General features: G+C 38.5%; 1 protein-coding gene across 10 annotated transcripts in view; it reads left to right on the forward strand.

Moving 5' to 3' along the window:
- Positions 1-16,847, forward strand: part of tax1bp1b (Tax1 (human T-cell leukemia virus type I) binding protein 1b) — a 98,543-nt gene extending 81,696 nt beyond the window's left edge. For 4 of the 10 annotated variants that reach the window (XM_079626473.1, XM_079626471.1, XM_079626469.1 and 1 more), the window contains 12 exons: positions 851-941; positions 3,093-3,278; positions 4,288-4,539; positions 5,004-5,159; positions 5,275-5,332; positions 5,433-5,548; positions 5,631-5,756; positions 11,612-11,698; positions 12,365-12,548; positions 13,756-13,907; positions 15,611-15,690; positions 15,944-16,847. In XM_079626473.1, coding sequence (XP_079482599.1) covers positions 851-941; positions 3,093-3,278; positions 4,288-4,539; positions 5,004-5,159; positions 5,275-5,332; positions 5,433-5,548; positions 5,631-5,756; positions 11,612-11,698; positions 12,365-12,548; positions 13,756-13,907; positions 15,611-15,690; positions 15,944-16,139 — 1,684 coding nt within the window. In that variant the 3' untranslated portion in view covers positions 16,140-16,847. The remainder of the gene's footprint in view (positions 1-850; positions 942-3,092; positions 3,279-4,287; positions 4,540-5,003; positions 5,160-5,274; positions 5,333-5,432; positions 5,549-5,630; positions 5,757-11,611; positions 11,699-12,364; positions 12,549-13,755; positions 13,908-15,610; positions 15,691-15,943) is intronic. The other 6 variants (XM_079626472.1, XM_079626477.1, XM_079626474.1 and 3 more) reach the window with 3 other exon arrangements.
- Positions 16,848-17,183: the final 336 nt, after the last annotated feature.

Below are 17,183 nucleotides of genomic sequence, written 5' to 3' on the forward strand. Positions count from 1 at the left end.
TAAATTATCATTATCGCAGGTGCGCGGGTTGTGATATTTTGGTCTTATTTTCAGCATAAAGCATTTGGATTTATTTCAGTTTATTGTGGACTAGTTCTTGTTTGCTGGTTTTCTTAACAAGATCTTGCAACACGAATGAGTCAAGGCTCGTACCGCTTTCCATGTGATTTCTTCCACCGCGCACATAAAAAAGAGAGAGACATTTCTGATGCATGTTAAAATACATCATGAACAACTAGCTGTTCGGTTCTGCACACACTGCGTATCATTTTTGTCAATGCCATTGTCACTACCTGCATTTTTAATTCAGTTGTAGAAGGCGGTGGCACTCCCGTAAATGACTGTGTGTGTACAGAACAGGAATAAACACTAAAAGTTAAATTTCAATACCACAGCTAACACAATATACTTTTGGTCCATATCTTCATTAAAATTTGTTTTAATATATGTGTATATATATATATATATATATATACAGTATATATATATACAGGTTAAATCAAAACAAAGGCATGTAGCCTTATCATAGTATTGTTTTTCTCAGTGAACTTCTCTGAACTTTTAGCAACAACTACTGGTACTAGCCATACTGTAGAAAAACTGGTATTGTTACATGTTAGTATCGACTTTGGTATTGAAGTACCAGTATGTTTGGCATCCCTACAACAAACTGTAGCTGGTTTTACATATGATCATAAGATTAGCAGATGTCAACTGTAGATTAGACTTGTTAGATTAATATCTTTAGAAGATCCACTGCTGGATTTGAGAACTTTGACAAGTTTATTTAACGTATCCAAGATATGTTCCTTGTGCAAGTGAATGATTGATAATGGCTCTGATTTGACAGCCTGAAGGATCGAGTGAAGAAGTTAACCCTGGAGAAAGAGGCTCTTGAGTGTCAGCTGAAGAATGAGAAAGATGAGAAGGAGCTCTATAAGGTAATGTCACTTGCTCACTATCTCACACACATGTGGCAGGGGTGTAAAGTACCTGAGTAATTGCACTTCATTACTATACTAAAGTACTATTTTAAAGAATTTGTGCTTTACTTCACTACTACTGAAACTGCATACTTTCTGATAAGGGGTAACAATAGATCAACCGTTTTAAAAAGTGATTTTTCACTATTATTTACAACAGGATCTGCATTTTTATGGGTTTAAATAAAAAAAAATTGTTATAAGAGACAATAAAAACAACTTTGTGCAAAAAAAAAAAAGAATTTGCATGTAAGTTTTTTGACAAGGCAAACAAGTCAGTGTCTGAGAAACAGAGAAACATATAATTTATTTAAGCCGCAAATTAAACTTCATTCCATAAAACAACTGCAAAAAGCATTTTGAACATCTCCAGCATATTTTATAATTGTAAAAAATCAAATCCCTTACGCATGTTATCATGTCCGTCAAAAACTTAGGCTGGCTTTCGGTTGGAATATTAGAACTAGAAACATCGACATGACACACTCATGGGCATCAATCACTTAACTGAATACTTGCCGTTGCTGGCTTAGAAATGAATTATTATTACCTTACGATCCAACTGTTTTCAAATTCAAATCATTTGAATATCACTGCATCAATGTCAAAAAATAACATGCACAATACACGGTAGTATTTACGAGAAGCGAAGGGCCAGGGAGTTCACACATTACCTGGAAAACCCACACTACCGGGTGTTTTGACTATGTCATCGTTTTTCTAGAAGAACCCTGAGCGGCTTCAACATGTCTGTCTGTCAGAGACGATAACGTACCTAATACAAAATACATAATTGACTCTTATAAGCAGAGATTCGGAACTTGACAGGTGATTTTTTATAAAATGTAGTCTTCTCAGTTGTTTAAACTATTAAGGCAATTATCAAAGTTTGATAAAATGTTATTTCATTTTCCATTATACCATGGTCTGTCTGAATACTCGATTCTGATTGGTTGGAAGGTGTACAATAAAACCCTTAAATACACAGGTAGTTCCAAGTCAGTTTAATCTCCGTTCTATATTAATGCGGTGTTTTCATTGAAGCACACACACGCTTATGCTTTGCTACTGATTCACTACATTATATCTCTCAGCAACGAGAGGGTAACGTCATTGGTTTTGAAGCAATTAAACTTACAGCTTCGTTGCCAATAGAGATGCTAAACACATAGGTAATTCACACGCATCTCTCTCTCTCTCTCTCTCTCTCTCTCTCTCTCTCTCTCTCTCTCTCTCTCTCTCTCTCTCTCTCTCTCTCTCTCTCTCTCTCTCTCTCGTGAATTCAAGTAAATGCTATAAATCATTAATCATAAATCAAATAAAAGTCAAATTGCAGTCTGTAATACAACTACATTCATGTGTCAAAAATACAATTGCAAATTGCTTTACACAGAAGCAAAAAAAAAAAAAGTATTTCACTTTTAAATATTCAATTGCAAATAAATTTGGAAGCTTTTGTTTGATTTAATACTTTGACTTTTAATAATATAAGTGACACCTATCCATGCCTAAGTATAATTTCTTAGCATTTTTAAACCATGCTTCATTCCCACTTTATCTTTTTACCTTTTTCATCCCAAATTATTTAATTGACCTAAACCCAACAAACAGACATTTTTTGAGCTGTTGTTTTGAAAAGGCTTATGCATTTATCCATGGAGAAGTGCAGTACAGGCCCTCATTCTTTTCCTAATTACTCTGACTTGCACTTTGTAATTCTCACTCTCCATCACTCACTTTGTCTCACCCTCTATCCCCACTTTCTTGTGGCGGGGACAGGAACTGGGCGTTAACGCTGGGCTGTAGCCACGGAAACACACTTCACAGCAGCTGCCCGAGGCACAGACAGAGAAGAGTGGGGGTGGAGCAGAGTTGCTGCTCTCTTACTGCTGCATTATAATTAGGTCTAGCTCACATACTTCCTCACCAGGCGGAAATACACCTCATTGTAGAGATTGTGTGGATAATTGGGGGTTCGTCCAGGATCTGGACTGGCTTTGGTACACTGCTAGTTTTATGTGCCATGTGCCCAGGTTATTGCACAGCAGATGTGCAAAGAGAAAGTCAAACAGTCTACTTGAATAAAGTATCTGTGTGTGTTTGGCGCAGATTCACCTGAAGAACCGGGAGCTTGAGAACACTAAGCTAAGTACTGAGCTGCAGATGCTGAAATCAGTGGATGTGAATAAGGAGAACACTATTGCTCAGCTGAAGGAGGAACTCACTAGAGTCAAATCCTGCCTGGCAGAGAAAGAAAAACAGCACCGCCAGCTACTGGCCAACAGTTCACCTTCGGTACACACACTAAAAGCTTCTGCTTAACCTACATTTCGTATAGAGTGCTGCAGGAATGAATCCTAAAACCCGGAAAGTTCTTAATTTTTCCACTTCTGGTTCTAACCAGAGTTATTGGATTTTTGGTTCAATACCTGAAAAAAAATATTTTTAAAACAAGCTTAAGATATTTTCATGTTTTATTCTACAACATAAAATGCATCACTACTCAACTCATGATTTTTGATGCTTTTACGTGTCTTGAAAATGTGCTTGCTAACAAGTGGCTAAACGGGTGAACAGGAAAACTCATCTACTCCCTAGTCCATTTTTACAGTCTTATGTTTTGAGACTGAGACTTATGTCAGTGTTTGTACTTGCACTCTTGCAAATTATTCAACTCAAACTTTCCAGCTTGTAGATTTTTTTATAAAAATGGAAATTGCTGTCAGAAACTTTGTGGTGGTGACGTTGAATGCATCCATGGTGTAGTTTGTTTATAGCCTAATTTTAGTTACTTCTGGCAATTGTATTTAGACTTCAAAATTAATAAAAGTTGTGTTCATTTGTGAAGATTATCTTTATGAACAAAACAAGTAAAAAATCATAAACTTTTAATGATCACAGACTCATTTTCTATAATAATCCAAAAGCCAATTATCCTATTGGCTTTTTGTCATAGGAACCAGGGTGATGGCAACTTCCCTGCAGCACTCTATATTGTAGGGATATTGATCCATTAAAAACATTATGGTCGGAGCTGTAGGCTAGTTGTTAACACATTGAGCCATTGTGCTCATGTGAATGACTTGAGTTCATATTTGGCTCCATGATCCCGTTTCCACCTCTTTTCTTTTATAATTTCTTGTATGTATCAATAAAATTGGCAAAAAGACCAACATTCAGAAAACGTATAAGTTTGTAAAACAGATAATGGCTATATGTGTTTGCTGTCAGCTTTATTAGCAGTAGATATGCGGAAATGTGTGTAGGTTTGTATTCATGTAAGTGTTATTTTTGTGCTTGTTAGGGGGAAAGTAATGCTCTTAAGGAGCAGCTCAGGCAGAAAGAGGAGCAGTTGCAGGCTACCCATCAGCAGGCAAACATGCTAAAAGCTGAGCTGCGCGACTCCTCCAATGCCCGTGACAGAAGCATGGCCGACCTGTACCGAATCCGCCTGGAGGCAGAGTCATTAAAGAAGGGGCAGACAGAGGCCCGGGCTGAGTGCAGCCGCCTGGAAAAGCAGCTGGAGGAGATGAAAAACTCAACCCAGCAGGAGGCGGTAAAGAGATGCCCACCTGTTTGACCGTTTTATCATGTTTGTGATGTGCAACAAACTTCTGTATTCTGTAAAACAGGTCGCATCGCTTCCGGTTCAGGTCCTTTGTAAATGCTTTGTTAAATATAGAGCCGTTTTTAGGAGCGAGCAAAGATGAGCATAATCGCTCTCCATCGCATATGCCGATTGATATCTAAACGTTTTTTATTTTTACTTTTTCCGACAAGTGGATGCAAATGAGACCTGTTTTACTGTTTGTTCATTTGATGTTCGGCATAAAGCCTATTGACCAGGCCACAATTACACTTTACACCTGAATCCAGTACGCCTTAATCAAGATAGCCCGCCACTTTCCAGAAATAAGTCTAATCTATACCGTAGATTGCATACTGTGTTCTAACTAAAGAATGTTAGGAACTGTTTTTGTTTTCATGGTGTAACTGAATAATCTCTCTTTCCCTCGGCAGTGTAAGGAGACAGAAGGGTTAGCTGTTGTCGAAATGCAGAGAGAAGTTGAAGATTTACGGCTCAGGCTGCAGATGGCTGCTGAACACTATAAAGACAAATATAAGGAATGCCAGAAGTTCCAGAAACAAGTGGCCAAGCTCTCTGAACAGCCGGGAGTGAGTAAACCCTCACTTTGCAATTATATAGCTATACCACCTGCAGAGTCTTGTGTTTTGAGTTTTTAGTGGTTTGCTAGTTCTTAAAGTAGACCAACCTTTGTGTTTTGCTCAGGTGAAGAGAAGTCCAGGGTCTGAACCTTTGTCTGCCAGTCCAGAGGCATCTGCACCAGGTAAGTTCAAACTAAGCGATACAAACTAGAAATTCCATGTTTTTAGGATATCTGGGGACATTGTATGGACATTCTGTTGTGTTCTCTGGACCGCTAACAGGAAGTCCAGGTACTTCAGATGCTGTGCTAGATGCCATCATTCACGGCAGGCTGAGAAGTGCAAGCAAGGAGCCAGACAAAAATGACAAATACAGGAAATGCAAACAGCTGCTTAGTGTAAGTTCTTCTTTTTTCTTTTTTGTCTCTGACATACTGGATCTGTTTGATATACTAAAGTATTTTGTTTACCCCCCTGCAGGAGGAGAGAGAGCGGTGCAGCATGATAAACGATGAACTCACAAAGATGGAGGTGAAGCTAAGGGAGCTGATGAAAACCAATGAGGGCCTGCGAATGCAGCTGGCTGCTGAGGAGGATCGCTACAAGGTCAGTGTCACCTACTGGTCCAGAGTTTAAACTAAAACTTGATTATATACAGTGTTGTATGTAACGCGTTACAGTAACGTAACTACTTTTTTGGGTAAAAAGTAGTGTAACGCGCTACTACTGAAAATATGGTAACGAAACCGTATTTACTTTTACAATTCGCCACAACGTTACTTTTCCCAGGAACGGATTTGACAGTGACACTGTCTTCTCAGCTGCGCGATTGCAATAGTCACAAGCTCCACAGGGTAGCCTATGTGACAGGCCGGAAGCAGAGCAGTCAATTCACTGCCCAAACCAAAAGTAATACTACCCACCGGATGAAAACGGGATGGCATTTAAAACAACAAATATTAAGGATTGGCATATCAAGCAAAAATAATATTCGAGGATTGTTCGAAAATCGTACCTCTCCCCCCACATGCTCACCGGTAAGACGGCGTTCACTCAAATCCCGCTCCGACATTACATTTCTCTGTACTGTAGTCTAATAGGCCTACGTGTTGTAGCCTTTTCTTTTATTAAAGAAAACGATTTAGCTTCAGATTTATGTTTAAATAAAAAAATAAATAAAATTATTTCATCTGTTGATTATATGAAAAGTAAAAAGCATGAGTAAGATAATAAGATGCGCAATCGGGAGACAAATGGAGTGGGCAGACGTGAGTTTGACCACTTCATTAAGTCTGTTTATGTAGAAAGCCTTTCTTTAAAGTGAATTTCGTTTTGTATTAATTGTATCTTACAATTAAGATACAATGTTTCATCAACCAATTGTCTGGATTTAATAAATAAGAAGTAAATATAGCAGGCAATAATCAGGACTTCTCATGAGCTCCGTTTCGGCGCGTGAACTGGAGCTCGCCTAAAATTAAATGAACCCAATGAACCTAAATTCAGCATTTAAGCTTTGCCGCAAATACGTGATAAATGTATTAAAAACTTGAATTGTGTACTTTTAAGCAAAACTATTAAAAACGAAAGAAAACAGACTCTCTGCTTATGTAATCTGTATGAATTGTGCATTTCTCTCTGGCGTGTTCACTACTGCGAAGATCGCGAGTCAGCATCGTCAACTCCATCTTTGCAGCCGACACTGACAGAAAACACTTGTTTATTAATCAAAATGAATTTAAATGTCTCCTTGCTATATTTGACATATTCATAATCATTACTTTTGCCGGTTCTTTGTGACATTTTTTTATGAACGCTTCACCACCACTCAATAGTTAATATTGTTCTTTGGTGTTCACTTTATACAGGTTTTTCAAATGTTTTTTTAAATAAAAATATTTATTTTTCTATTTTAAAATCTCTAGTTTTTTAGTAAAATCACTAGTTTCTTCTAGTTTTTCAATAAGTAGAGTTCATAGTAGAACTTTATGTAGGCCTACACATTTAGGAACAGATATTTGGTTCTGCCCAAACTCAAGCAACATAAATGTAACGTAAAAGTAACGAGTAACGTAAAAAGTTACTTTCCAAAGGGGGTAACTAAGTAAAGTAACGGATTACTTTTTTTAAGAAGTAACGAGCTACTTTTTAAAAGTAACTTCCCCAACACTGATTATATACTGTACTAGTGGACATTTGGGCTTAGATACCGATAACATTAAAGGTAGGGTAGGCAAGTTTAGAGAGGCTAGCAATAGCAAGCTAGCTTTGAAGGGAGGGTGGGATCTCATGCTTTCAGAGTCATTACAATAATAAGGAACATTAAACTATCAGAGCACTGACTTGTACCTCGTGACTGCTGCAGTTTAATTTAGGTGTTGATAGTGTTGACACAGAAATAGATAAATCTGAGTCTGAGGACGTGAACAGCTCCTGGAAGAATGTAACAGGTTGTCATCTTGTAATTACGGATACGACATGGCATGAACGCAGCATAGGCTTGTTGTTTTGGTTTAGGAGGAACTGTAAAAGATGGCTGCTGTTTGTTTACACAAACAACTTTGCATGGCCTTACGGAACGCACTGATGAATTTTCAGAATCCTGTTTTCCCCCAGCCCACACTTTCAAATTCGTTTGTTATGTTTTTTTTTGTTATGCACGCCGTCATCGCCACGGAGGGACCGAGCCTGTGTAAAATAGCTCACTGAACGCTCTAATGAGCTGATACAGCCAGTCAGTGATGAAACGCCTGAAACAACAACACAACAGGTGACAAGACAAAAGAGAACGCGCTGTCAGTGAATGACCTACTGACACACACACACAGCGCACAGAAAGAAGTGCGCTAGTATCGCACAGACAGCGTGCCAGTATAGAGTTCTATTTTTCACTTGAACGAACAATAACACACACATGTATGCCAAAATGTCCGTTTTGTCGAGTTTCCTCACAAGAACAGTCTTAAATGAGTTAAATAAAATCTTAAATGGAAGTAAAGAGTCCATGCCAGAATGAGTTCTGTGAGATCCTGTCAGTTCTTAAAGGGACAGCAGCCATTAATTCTCTCTGTCAGTAAAGTTAACCAAATAACAAAGGGAACAGAGAAAATTACTCACTGCTCTTGACTAAAGAACGCGTGTAGCTTTAATAAGGATTAATCCATATTTCATTTATAATTTATGCAGTGTGGACTGTTAAATAACCTTATTCAATTTCTGTATATTTCCTACCTGTTTGACAGGAAAGGTGCAGGTAAATATGACATTTATTAGGGGGTTAAGTGAGGATTGTTTTAAGTTCACTTAAATTTAAAGTTGTTATATTTGTTGAAGCCTAATAAATGTTTAAAATTTGGGGGTAAATAATGTAAATAATGTATTCGGACCAAATGCAATGATTGGACGAACATTTTTTTGGTCCTCAGACTTCCACAGGAGATATATGTGCATGTTTTAATATTCAGACCACTTCTAGTATTGATTGCTATCAGGATGTGAAGAGAATTTCAACCAGTATAACAAAAGGTGTTTATTTAAAAAAATTGCCTACCTTTAAGTGTGGAAGGGTGAATTTCTGAGCTACACGACTCAGGAATTCATGCTTCCAGGCTTAATGTTATTAAAGACAGATGACAACCAGATGACCACTGCTCAGCCAGTCTAAAGGTGCGTTCTCGTGCGTTGTTCAACGAATTTTCCGATTTCCGATTCTGAACGTTTTGTTTATAGGAACCCTAAATGTTGCAATCTGATGAACATATACATTTACTTGTATCTGGAACAATACTTAAAGGCATGCACAGTGCCTGGTCAACGTGTTCAGAACCAGAGAAAACCACTGCGATAATGTCACCGGCGGAGCTACTGAGAACATAATTCCGTTTTTTTTTATTGACGACATATCTAAAAAGACTGTATGTCAGAAGAGCTTAATTTTATCAAATGTTTAGTGAATATATTCCTCCACTGACTAGTTTGCAAGACATGAGACGTAAATAAACATACGCATGTAAACTTGCGCATTTACCACCATATCACCCTGTAGCCCAAGACTGGTTGACCACTGAAGCTAAGCAAGGTTGGTGCCGGAAGATGTGATAGTGAAGCCAGCATGGGAATGCTTACCTAACGCCCCAGTATAGTGACAGGGACACTATACTGTAAAAAGCACTGTCCTTCGGATGAGACTTTTTAAACCGAGGTTCTGACTCTCTGTGGTCATTAAAAATCCATGGCCGTGTCATGGCAAAATTCCCTCCATTAGCCCTCATCAACCATGGCCTCCTAACAATCTCCATCCATTGATTTGTCTCTATCACTCTCTCCTCTCCACCGATCCAGGTTGGATGCTGCACACTGGTGGTCGGTGAGGAAAGACCCCTGATATGTTTGTAAAGCGCTTTGGGTGTACAGTTGTACATAATAAAGCGCTATATAAATGCATCATTTATTCATTCTTTTATTCATCACGGCACTGCACGTGTGCAGAGTATTTTCGAATCCAGTTGAAAATAGTTGGATTCAAGTGTTTACATGCTTAATCTTTTTCTTGTTGAGGCCGCCTTTATCTCCACTTCTCCTAATATTACAGTGTAGTTTCTTTCTGCGATAGGAACTATCAAAAGCAATGTTCAGCGTCTAAGATCTCAACAAAGGGAATCTGTGCTGTTTTTAGTTTTTTTTTGTCTTTCTTCTTTTGTACAGTTTAGAACCAAATGACTCAGATCAGGGGGAAATGTGATCACAGATAAGCAGACCTTCAGATGTTCTGATAAGAGATCCGGGACGACCTTAGTACCGTTTCTCCTCCGCACTGTTTACGGCTGCTCTGAGTCAAGCCCGGTATTGTTGCATTAGCACAAATACACTGACAGTGCTGGTTTATGAGTGTGTCACTGAGGAGACTGACTTTTACGGCTGTTTACACGAGACATGGAGACAGTGGAGGAAGGACAGTTGGGAGTCCCGGGATCAAGACAGGATAATGCATCTGCTGGCTGCCTCCCTACACAGCAGGAGACAGAGCGAGGGACTCGGTTGTGTTTAAGTAGTAAGGTCATGTACAGATCAGTGGTATACTTCAGGCGAAGCTGACTTTTTCTGTGCGTGACTCACATGGAGCCATGCAAAGACAGATGTAAATGAGTAGTAGAGAAGGCATCTATCATTGAGAGTTGCAATCAGAAAGCATTTTCAAGACCATTCCTTTATTATCATTTTTTTATTTCTCACATTTTTAGTGAATCAATGTTATTATTATATGGCTCTGGAATACTTCAATCTATTTGGTCAGTCAGGCAGAAATATGTTTTATATAATAAACTAACTGTAATTAAAATTCATTTATTTATTTACTCATGCAATTATCATGTTATTGAACAGTCAGCAATTATTGGCTGTTATTGAAAAATAAACCCTATCGGTGGATTCAAGATCTCTGAAAGGCCCTAAACATGTCTTTAACTTTGGGAGGGACCAAACCAATTTTTTGGGATTGGGAGCAGGGTCGCAAATTTAATGGTCCTTTTTATTTAAAGTCGGGATGAAGTGAAAGTTGCAATAGTCTTTTCCTCCCTATTGTGATGTATATCCGAGTAAAACAGCTTCTCGGACAAGGAAAAATGTAGGAAGGGACTTGATTTTGTCCATGGGGAATTGATTGGATCATGTCGCTGCAAGAGAGAGGGAAGTTATTTTGATTAAAGATTATGAGGGCACTTGAATTTAAAAAAAAAACAATGATTTGCATGGATACATACTGTATAATAAATACTGTAATCCATAAAAAAAAATATATATAACTAAAGCATTTAAAGTGTTTTAAGGCAATAAAGAAAAAAGTTAAATAGTAATTTTATTGTTAAGTAATCCATTTTTTACTATTTGCATATTTTACTAAAATATGCATGCATTCACTCGCAATCAAATCCGTTAAAGTTTCTTGTCTTCACACATTTCACACTTCACACACATTATATTGCGTATATAACATTATATAACAGTGAAATTTGACAAAAAAAAAGCTGAGAAGTTGCATCACTTTTGATCATTTAACCTTTCTTTGTAACAGTTGTAACACTTCTTACCTCACACTTTTTCACTGTAAAAACTGAAGCGATGTGCTGGAATTCATGTTTTGCTTCTCTGAAAACCTGTCTTTGATTTGATTGGCCATCTCAAACAATTTTGACATTAACAAGTGCTGTTTTTGTCATCCTAACAACATACAGAGCAGTGCATAATAGAGTACAACAGTACATCACCAACATCACACATTGGGAGAGACGGCAATTTGGCCATATCTGATTATTGGAGGGTGCTTACAGACCCCCCCCCCCCCCCCCCACACACACACACACACACACATTATTTATAACATATTAACTCATAATATGTGACTACTCTATAGTCAAGGTTTTTAGCAAATTAATCTCAAAAATAATAACTTTTTCTCATTCCAGAGCCAGGTGGCAGAGAAGGGCCGAGAACTCAGGGAGCTGAAGGACAGTCTTTTTGCGTTGACCAAAGAAAAAGAGAAACTGGAGGGGGTGCGTGCTTTCGTTTTGATTTTCTGTAGGCCTCTGCAAATCTAAAAATGCAGTTGTTTTGCTTGCTTGTTGTTTTATTCTCAGGATCTGGTTTGGGTTTAACATATCTCTCTAATTGGGCCAGCAGTGCAAGTGAGTCCTTATTTTCCATTCAATTACCCTGGACCACAGAGAGGGACGCGTAGTCGAGGTATAACACAAAGCTCGACGCTCGAGAAGCAAAATGGCCCAATTTGAGGTTCAGACTAAATGAAATTGGCGCCTGTCGAAGACTTCAATAAAAGGCAGAGCTCTGCCTCCCTTTGAACAGGCTGAGGAGTTTTAATGAAGGGCCTAATTAAACTGTTTGTGTGAGGGTGGCGAGTTTCTCTACGCCGCTGCCGCTGCTCACTGTGGTGAGTGATGTATTGTCTGGACTCAAAGATAGTGGGAAGAAGGAAGAGAAGGATGGAAAAATGGGACCTGACTCTCAATTATTGTCAATACATCATGCCTGGCCTCAAATTAGACTTTGCTTTCAGTTTAGTCACTTTTAGGCCAATTTCACCCAGTTTCGTTTTTAATTTGCATTAAAGTTTCAATTGTAATGTGTGGAGCAGGTAATTAGCTATGTTTTTCAACCCCAACCAAAACTTAACAGCCGTGGTGTTTACTGTGTCCCTTCAGGAGTTGCAAAGGAGTGTGAGCAGGGAAGAAGAACACGGGAAGAAAGATGGCAGTCTGGATGTGCAGTCGGTTTTCTTGCAGTACCCGATGCCGTACCCTCTTGACGACCCATCTCCTCTGCTGGTGCCCCAGCGCCCCACTGATCTGATGTTTGGGAACCCATACTCTTCTACTGATTCCAGGGGTATATATGATACCATATCATCATTTGTTCACTTTAAATAAGGGGTAACATTTTAGAAGTGACCATAGAACATAAGTGTGGTCGCATTTACCATTGTTCAGAGATTTTTTTGTGGGAAAAATCCAGCCCTTTTAATAGGAACCTGTGCAATTGACAATTCTGCATGAGAGCAGATTTCGCAACAGGTTCAACTTTGCGGATTTGCAGCGATGACCAATATAAAGCTGCCTAGTTTGAAAGTGACTTTAATATCGCTGAACTTTATATCACTACGCTACTGCTGACGGTAGACAATGGAGCTTTTATTTTCTGTGATATTTCACCAAAATTTCGCTAATAAGACTACACCTCAAGACATGTATTTTGCCACTAATCTTAATCGTTAATAGGTTGGGTTCTGGAAGGAAAATCTCCATTCATTTTATCCATAAGGAAATTTATTAAAGACAGACCTACTGTGAGCTACGAGGTTGTTCATCCATGGTATTTGCTTTTCTGGAACTACATTACCCATGATGCTGTAAAGAAAATTACACCAATCAGAGAGTCGAAAAAAACCAACAAGATCGAGTCGATCTCCCTATGCTCTCAAACTACTGAAATGTTTGTATATATACGCATATTTTGCAATAATATATTGTTCTTATACATGTAATCAACATTTGTAAATGAGTAGTTTTATATTTCTCCATCGTTTTTAGTTTGATTATGCTGTTTGCAATGCTTCATGGGATTGTAGTTCTTTCCCTCACTAAAACCGTTAAGTACACAGTCTTGTGCCTTTGTCTTTTTGTCTGATTTTCAAAACATTTTTTGCTTCAAATCAAAGTTTGTAGTGTTGTGATTCACCCCATAGCTGATTGGCTTGGTTCATGGCTTATCTTAACAAAAATCCATATGGGAAAAATGAATGAAAAACCAGGGTACAAAAAGGGTGCAGGAACTGTTGCACTCTATTGTTTTAAATATAATTTTAAATGGCACTGACACCCAGAATCGTTATGTACTATTTTTCATGAAATAAATGCCATTTGGTTTTGATATTTTGTATCTAATATAATTACAGTAAAACATGCGTAACCTTAGGCTCTAAATACTTTTTTTTATGACCACTGTACATGCTTCTACTGTATTTGTTTGAGCTAGGGGGTTTTCTCCAGGTATAAATCTAGATATTAAGGCATTAAAACGTTTCCTTTCCTGACAGATGGAGCCGATGGAGAGTTCTCTGATGACCAGATGCCCCGACTTCCCCCAGTTGGGCCCCCATCCTGGGACAGCAATGTGGTGTGCATACAGCCCGCCCGTAACCTCAGTCGTCCTGACGGACTGGAGGAACCAGAGGAGCCGCAGAGCACTGTGAGTTCATTAGGGCTTCCTCCACGTTCAGCCGTTAGAAGTGATATAGAGGTGGGATTAAGGTTTTAATCAAGTCAGAACTGCGGATGGGTTTAAATTCTTCCCAAATCTCTGTCTTTCTTTTATCTGCGCTTCTCTCTCCACTGCGCTGGCCTCCGGCAGGGCTTAGCTAAGCTGGCATTATTAAAGCCCTGGTAACCCAGAGCAGACCCATTAAGGAAGTGCTCACGCTCGCAACTAATTGAGCTCATTAGCCTTGCTTGGATAATGGTGGATATACCCAACTAAACATGGAAGAGCTTCAGTCAGTTACTGTAAAACAGTCACTTTTCATCTGACTTGAGGCCTATTCACCTATTCAAGCTTGATGCGACTGAAGAATACGAAAGTATTACAAATGTTCACAAACTATTTTAAACACAATCACAAAGCATACTTTCTTGAATGGATAGTTCACCCAAAAATGAAAATTGTCATCATTACCAAGCCTGTATGACTTACTTTCTTCTGCTTATAAATTCTCTTCTGCCAAAATTTAACCTGGGCTCTTTTTGTTTATCTACCTGAGTAGATAAACAAAACCTTTCTTTTTAGTAAACGTTGTGTACACAAACAATGTAGTCAATGCTCGAGTTCATGTGTAGAGCCCCTGGTGATACTTTAAGCACAGTTTTATGTCGTGTCAAGCCTTCTTAGCTTTAAAAATAGCGATTTTGATGCTATCATAGAAGTGTCCCTAGCACTCCCATTCAAAAGGCATTTTGACCTAAAATGAAAATACGGTCAATCTTAAAAGTGGCGTTTCCATTCTAATTATGTTTTTACATGAAAGTTTGACTCGGGTAGACAAACAAAAAGAGCTTAGGTTAAATTTTGGCAACAGTTACCCTTTAAAGCTGCAGTCACTTTTTTTGTGACTGGACTATTTTAGACTGGTTCGGGTGGTGCCACTGCACCTATCCCTACGTGACTCATCATAGACATAAACAGAGAAGTATCTCAGGCTACAATGTTCTTCCGCAAGACGCATGCAGTTCTGTTTATTAACTGCTAGAGCGCCAAAAGTTATGAACTGCACTGCAGCTTTAAATCCTGTGTAAAATGTTCAATGTTTATGTGAGCTGCCCAGGGTGTGTGACATTGTCATACCACAATATAGGACTGTCGTTAATGATGTCACACGCAGACGGTGGAGTAATAACGTCTGTTAGTTAATTGATTCTTGATCGCAATTCATGATTATTCTTTATTTACACCAACAACAGAAAGCCATCTGTATACTATGCAGATAATCGACTGGACACATTACTGTTACACATGTGTGACATGCTTAATGTTAATAAGAGTTAAGTAACTCAATAGTGTATTCTTGCGCACAGGAAGCCGCCGTTAATAACACTGCCTCTCCGTCAGCACGCGGTCCCGAATACAGTTCTCTTCCGCAGCTTATATGGCCAAATATACACACAATTATGCCGTAACAATAAAACTTGCGACCATATTTGGCTAACGTTGTTTTTGGGAAACGCATACAGTCCATTAACTAATACATTACAATTTCCTCCAACGTAATTGCATATGTATATAGACCAACAAGATTCCTCGCACTATTAATCATCCACAGTGAATTGTCTAATATAGGTTTTTAGGTGGTTTACGACTCCTGCTTTTGCTGACAGGAAATGTTTTTCTTCTCTCCCCAGCCAACTAATGATCAGCCTACAGCCACTGACCCTGCAGAATTCCTCAATGATGGACAGATACCGTTCTGCTTTGAACCCAGGTAAGAACACACACACAAAACTCACGGCTGTTACCTATCATGTGGTTGAGCTTTGGTTGTGGTGTGAATATGTGCGCTAGCTCAGCGGCCCACCCACATCGCCTTCACACAGATGTCGTTTTACTGCCGTTTGCTCTCCTGTTGGGCCAGCATCAACTTATTCACAATTTGTGTTATAAGTCTTTAGTTTTGTGTTTTTATCAGCGTGCTTTCACCCGGTTTAATGTCACTTCTCTCTCTCTCTCTCTCGCAGTGGGGAGCAGAAGCGTTGTCCGCTGTGTGAAGTCATCTTCCCTCCTCATTACGACCAGTCGAAGTTCGAGGAGCACGTGGAGAGCCACTGGAAGATCTGCCCCATGTGCAGCGAACAGTTCCCTCTCGACTGCGACCAGGACCTCTTCGAGAAGCACGTCCTCACCCACTTCGACAGTAACGTGCTCAACTTCTAGTCGGGGAAACAGGATACTTGCCTCCACTTCACATTTGCGTTGCAGTTAACAGCCACTTTAAACAGCATGCTTAGCTTTGAGCATTCATCTGTAGAGAACTGATTCTTTATTTAAACACAGTCAAGGTGAAGGTTGGATACTGTTAATGGATTCCAAATGAATGGGTGGCGTTTTAGGGTCTTTTATTTGTGTCCATTTTAGTTGGGGATTAATTTTGTCTATAGGACTGTACTGTTTGTTGTAGCTCACTTTAACGCCTCTCATATCAAGTTGGCAGGGCAGGTGGCGAAGAATACTTTAAGAACACTGAGCAAATGTCATAATAAAGCATTCTGTTGAGAACCGTCCCCAGGTTCAATAGTGTAAGTCAGGTATCATCACCTACTATACTCTGCAAGGCAGAGCACAGCTTTTTCTGTCAGGGCATATATGTGACCAGCTAAGAGCGTGATTCTATATTATAAAATTATTTTAGAATAAGCTTTTAAAGATAAACCTTGATAATCACGTTATTTGAGTTAGCGTTTTTTCCTTTATCTATTTAAATCACTTATTTTAATTGAGTTGCATGCTCACATTTCCTCTGCACTGAAGTCACAAACCTTTTTTTTTTCTCATTTCTTTAGTTAAATACATTTGGTCTCTTACGGTGTTGGGTGTGTCTTACATACTTGATCTAAACTAATAAAGATTTACTGAAGCAATATTTATTCTGGTCATGTGGAGTTATTTAAAATATTTACCTTGGCTTACAAAACTGCATTGATTTCGAGGATTATCAGTAATAAATAACATTTATTATTAATCAAAAAACAATTAGAATATATTTATAACAGTAGTATTATTATTATTGGTTTATTAAGGTTTAAAGGAACATAGTACAATTTTAAATAACTACTTTTTGGGAGCTTAAGTTTTTGGAAGTTGTCCCACATAACTTTGACAATATTGTTAAGTCAAAAAACTAAATTTATACTGGTTTAAAAATGTTATTATTAATACTCATGCTAAATGGGTTCCATAAAAACAGTGTAAAAGTGTCCT

This window comes from Phoxinus phoxinus, assembly GCF_949152265.1.
Source record: "Phoxinus phoxinus genome assembly, chromosome: 10".
Taxonomy (NCBI): domain Eukaryota; kingdom Metazoa; phylum Chordata; class Actinopteri; order Cypriniformes; family Leuciscidae; genus Phoxinus; species Phoxinus phoxinus.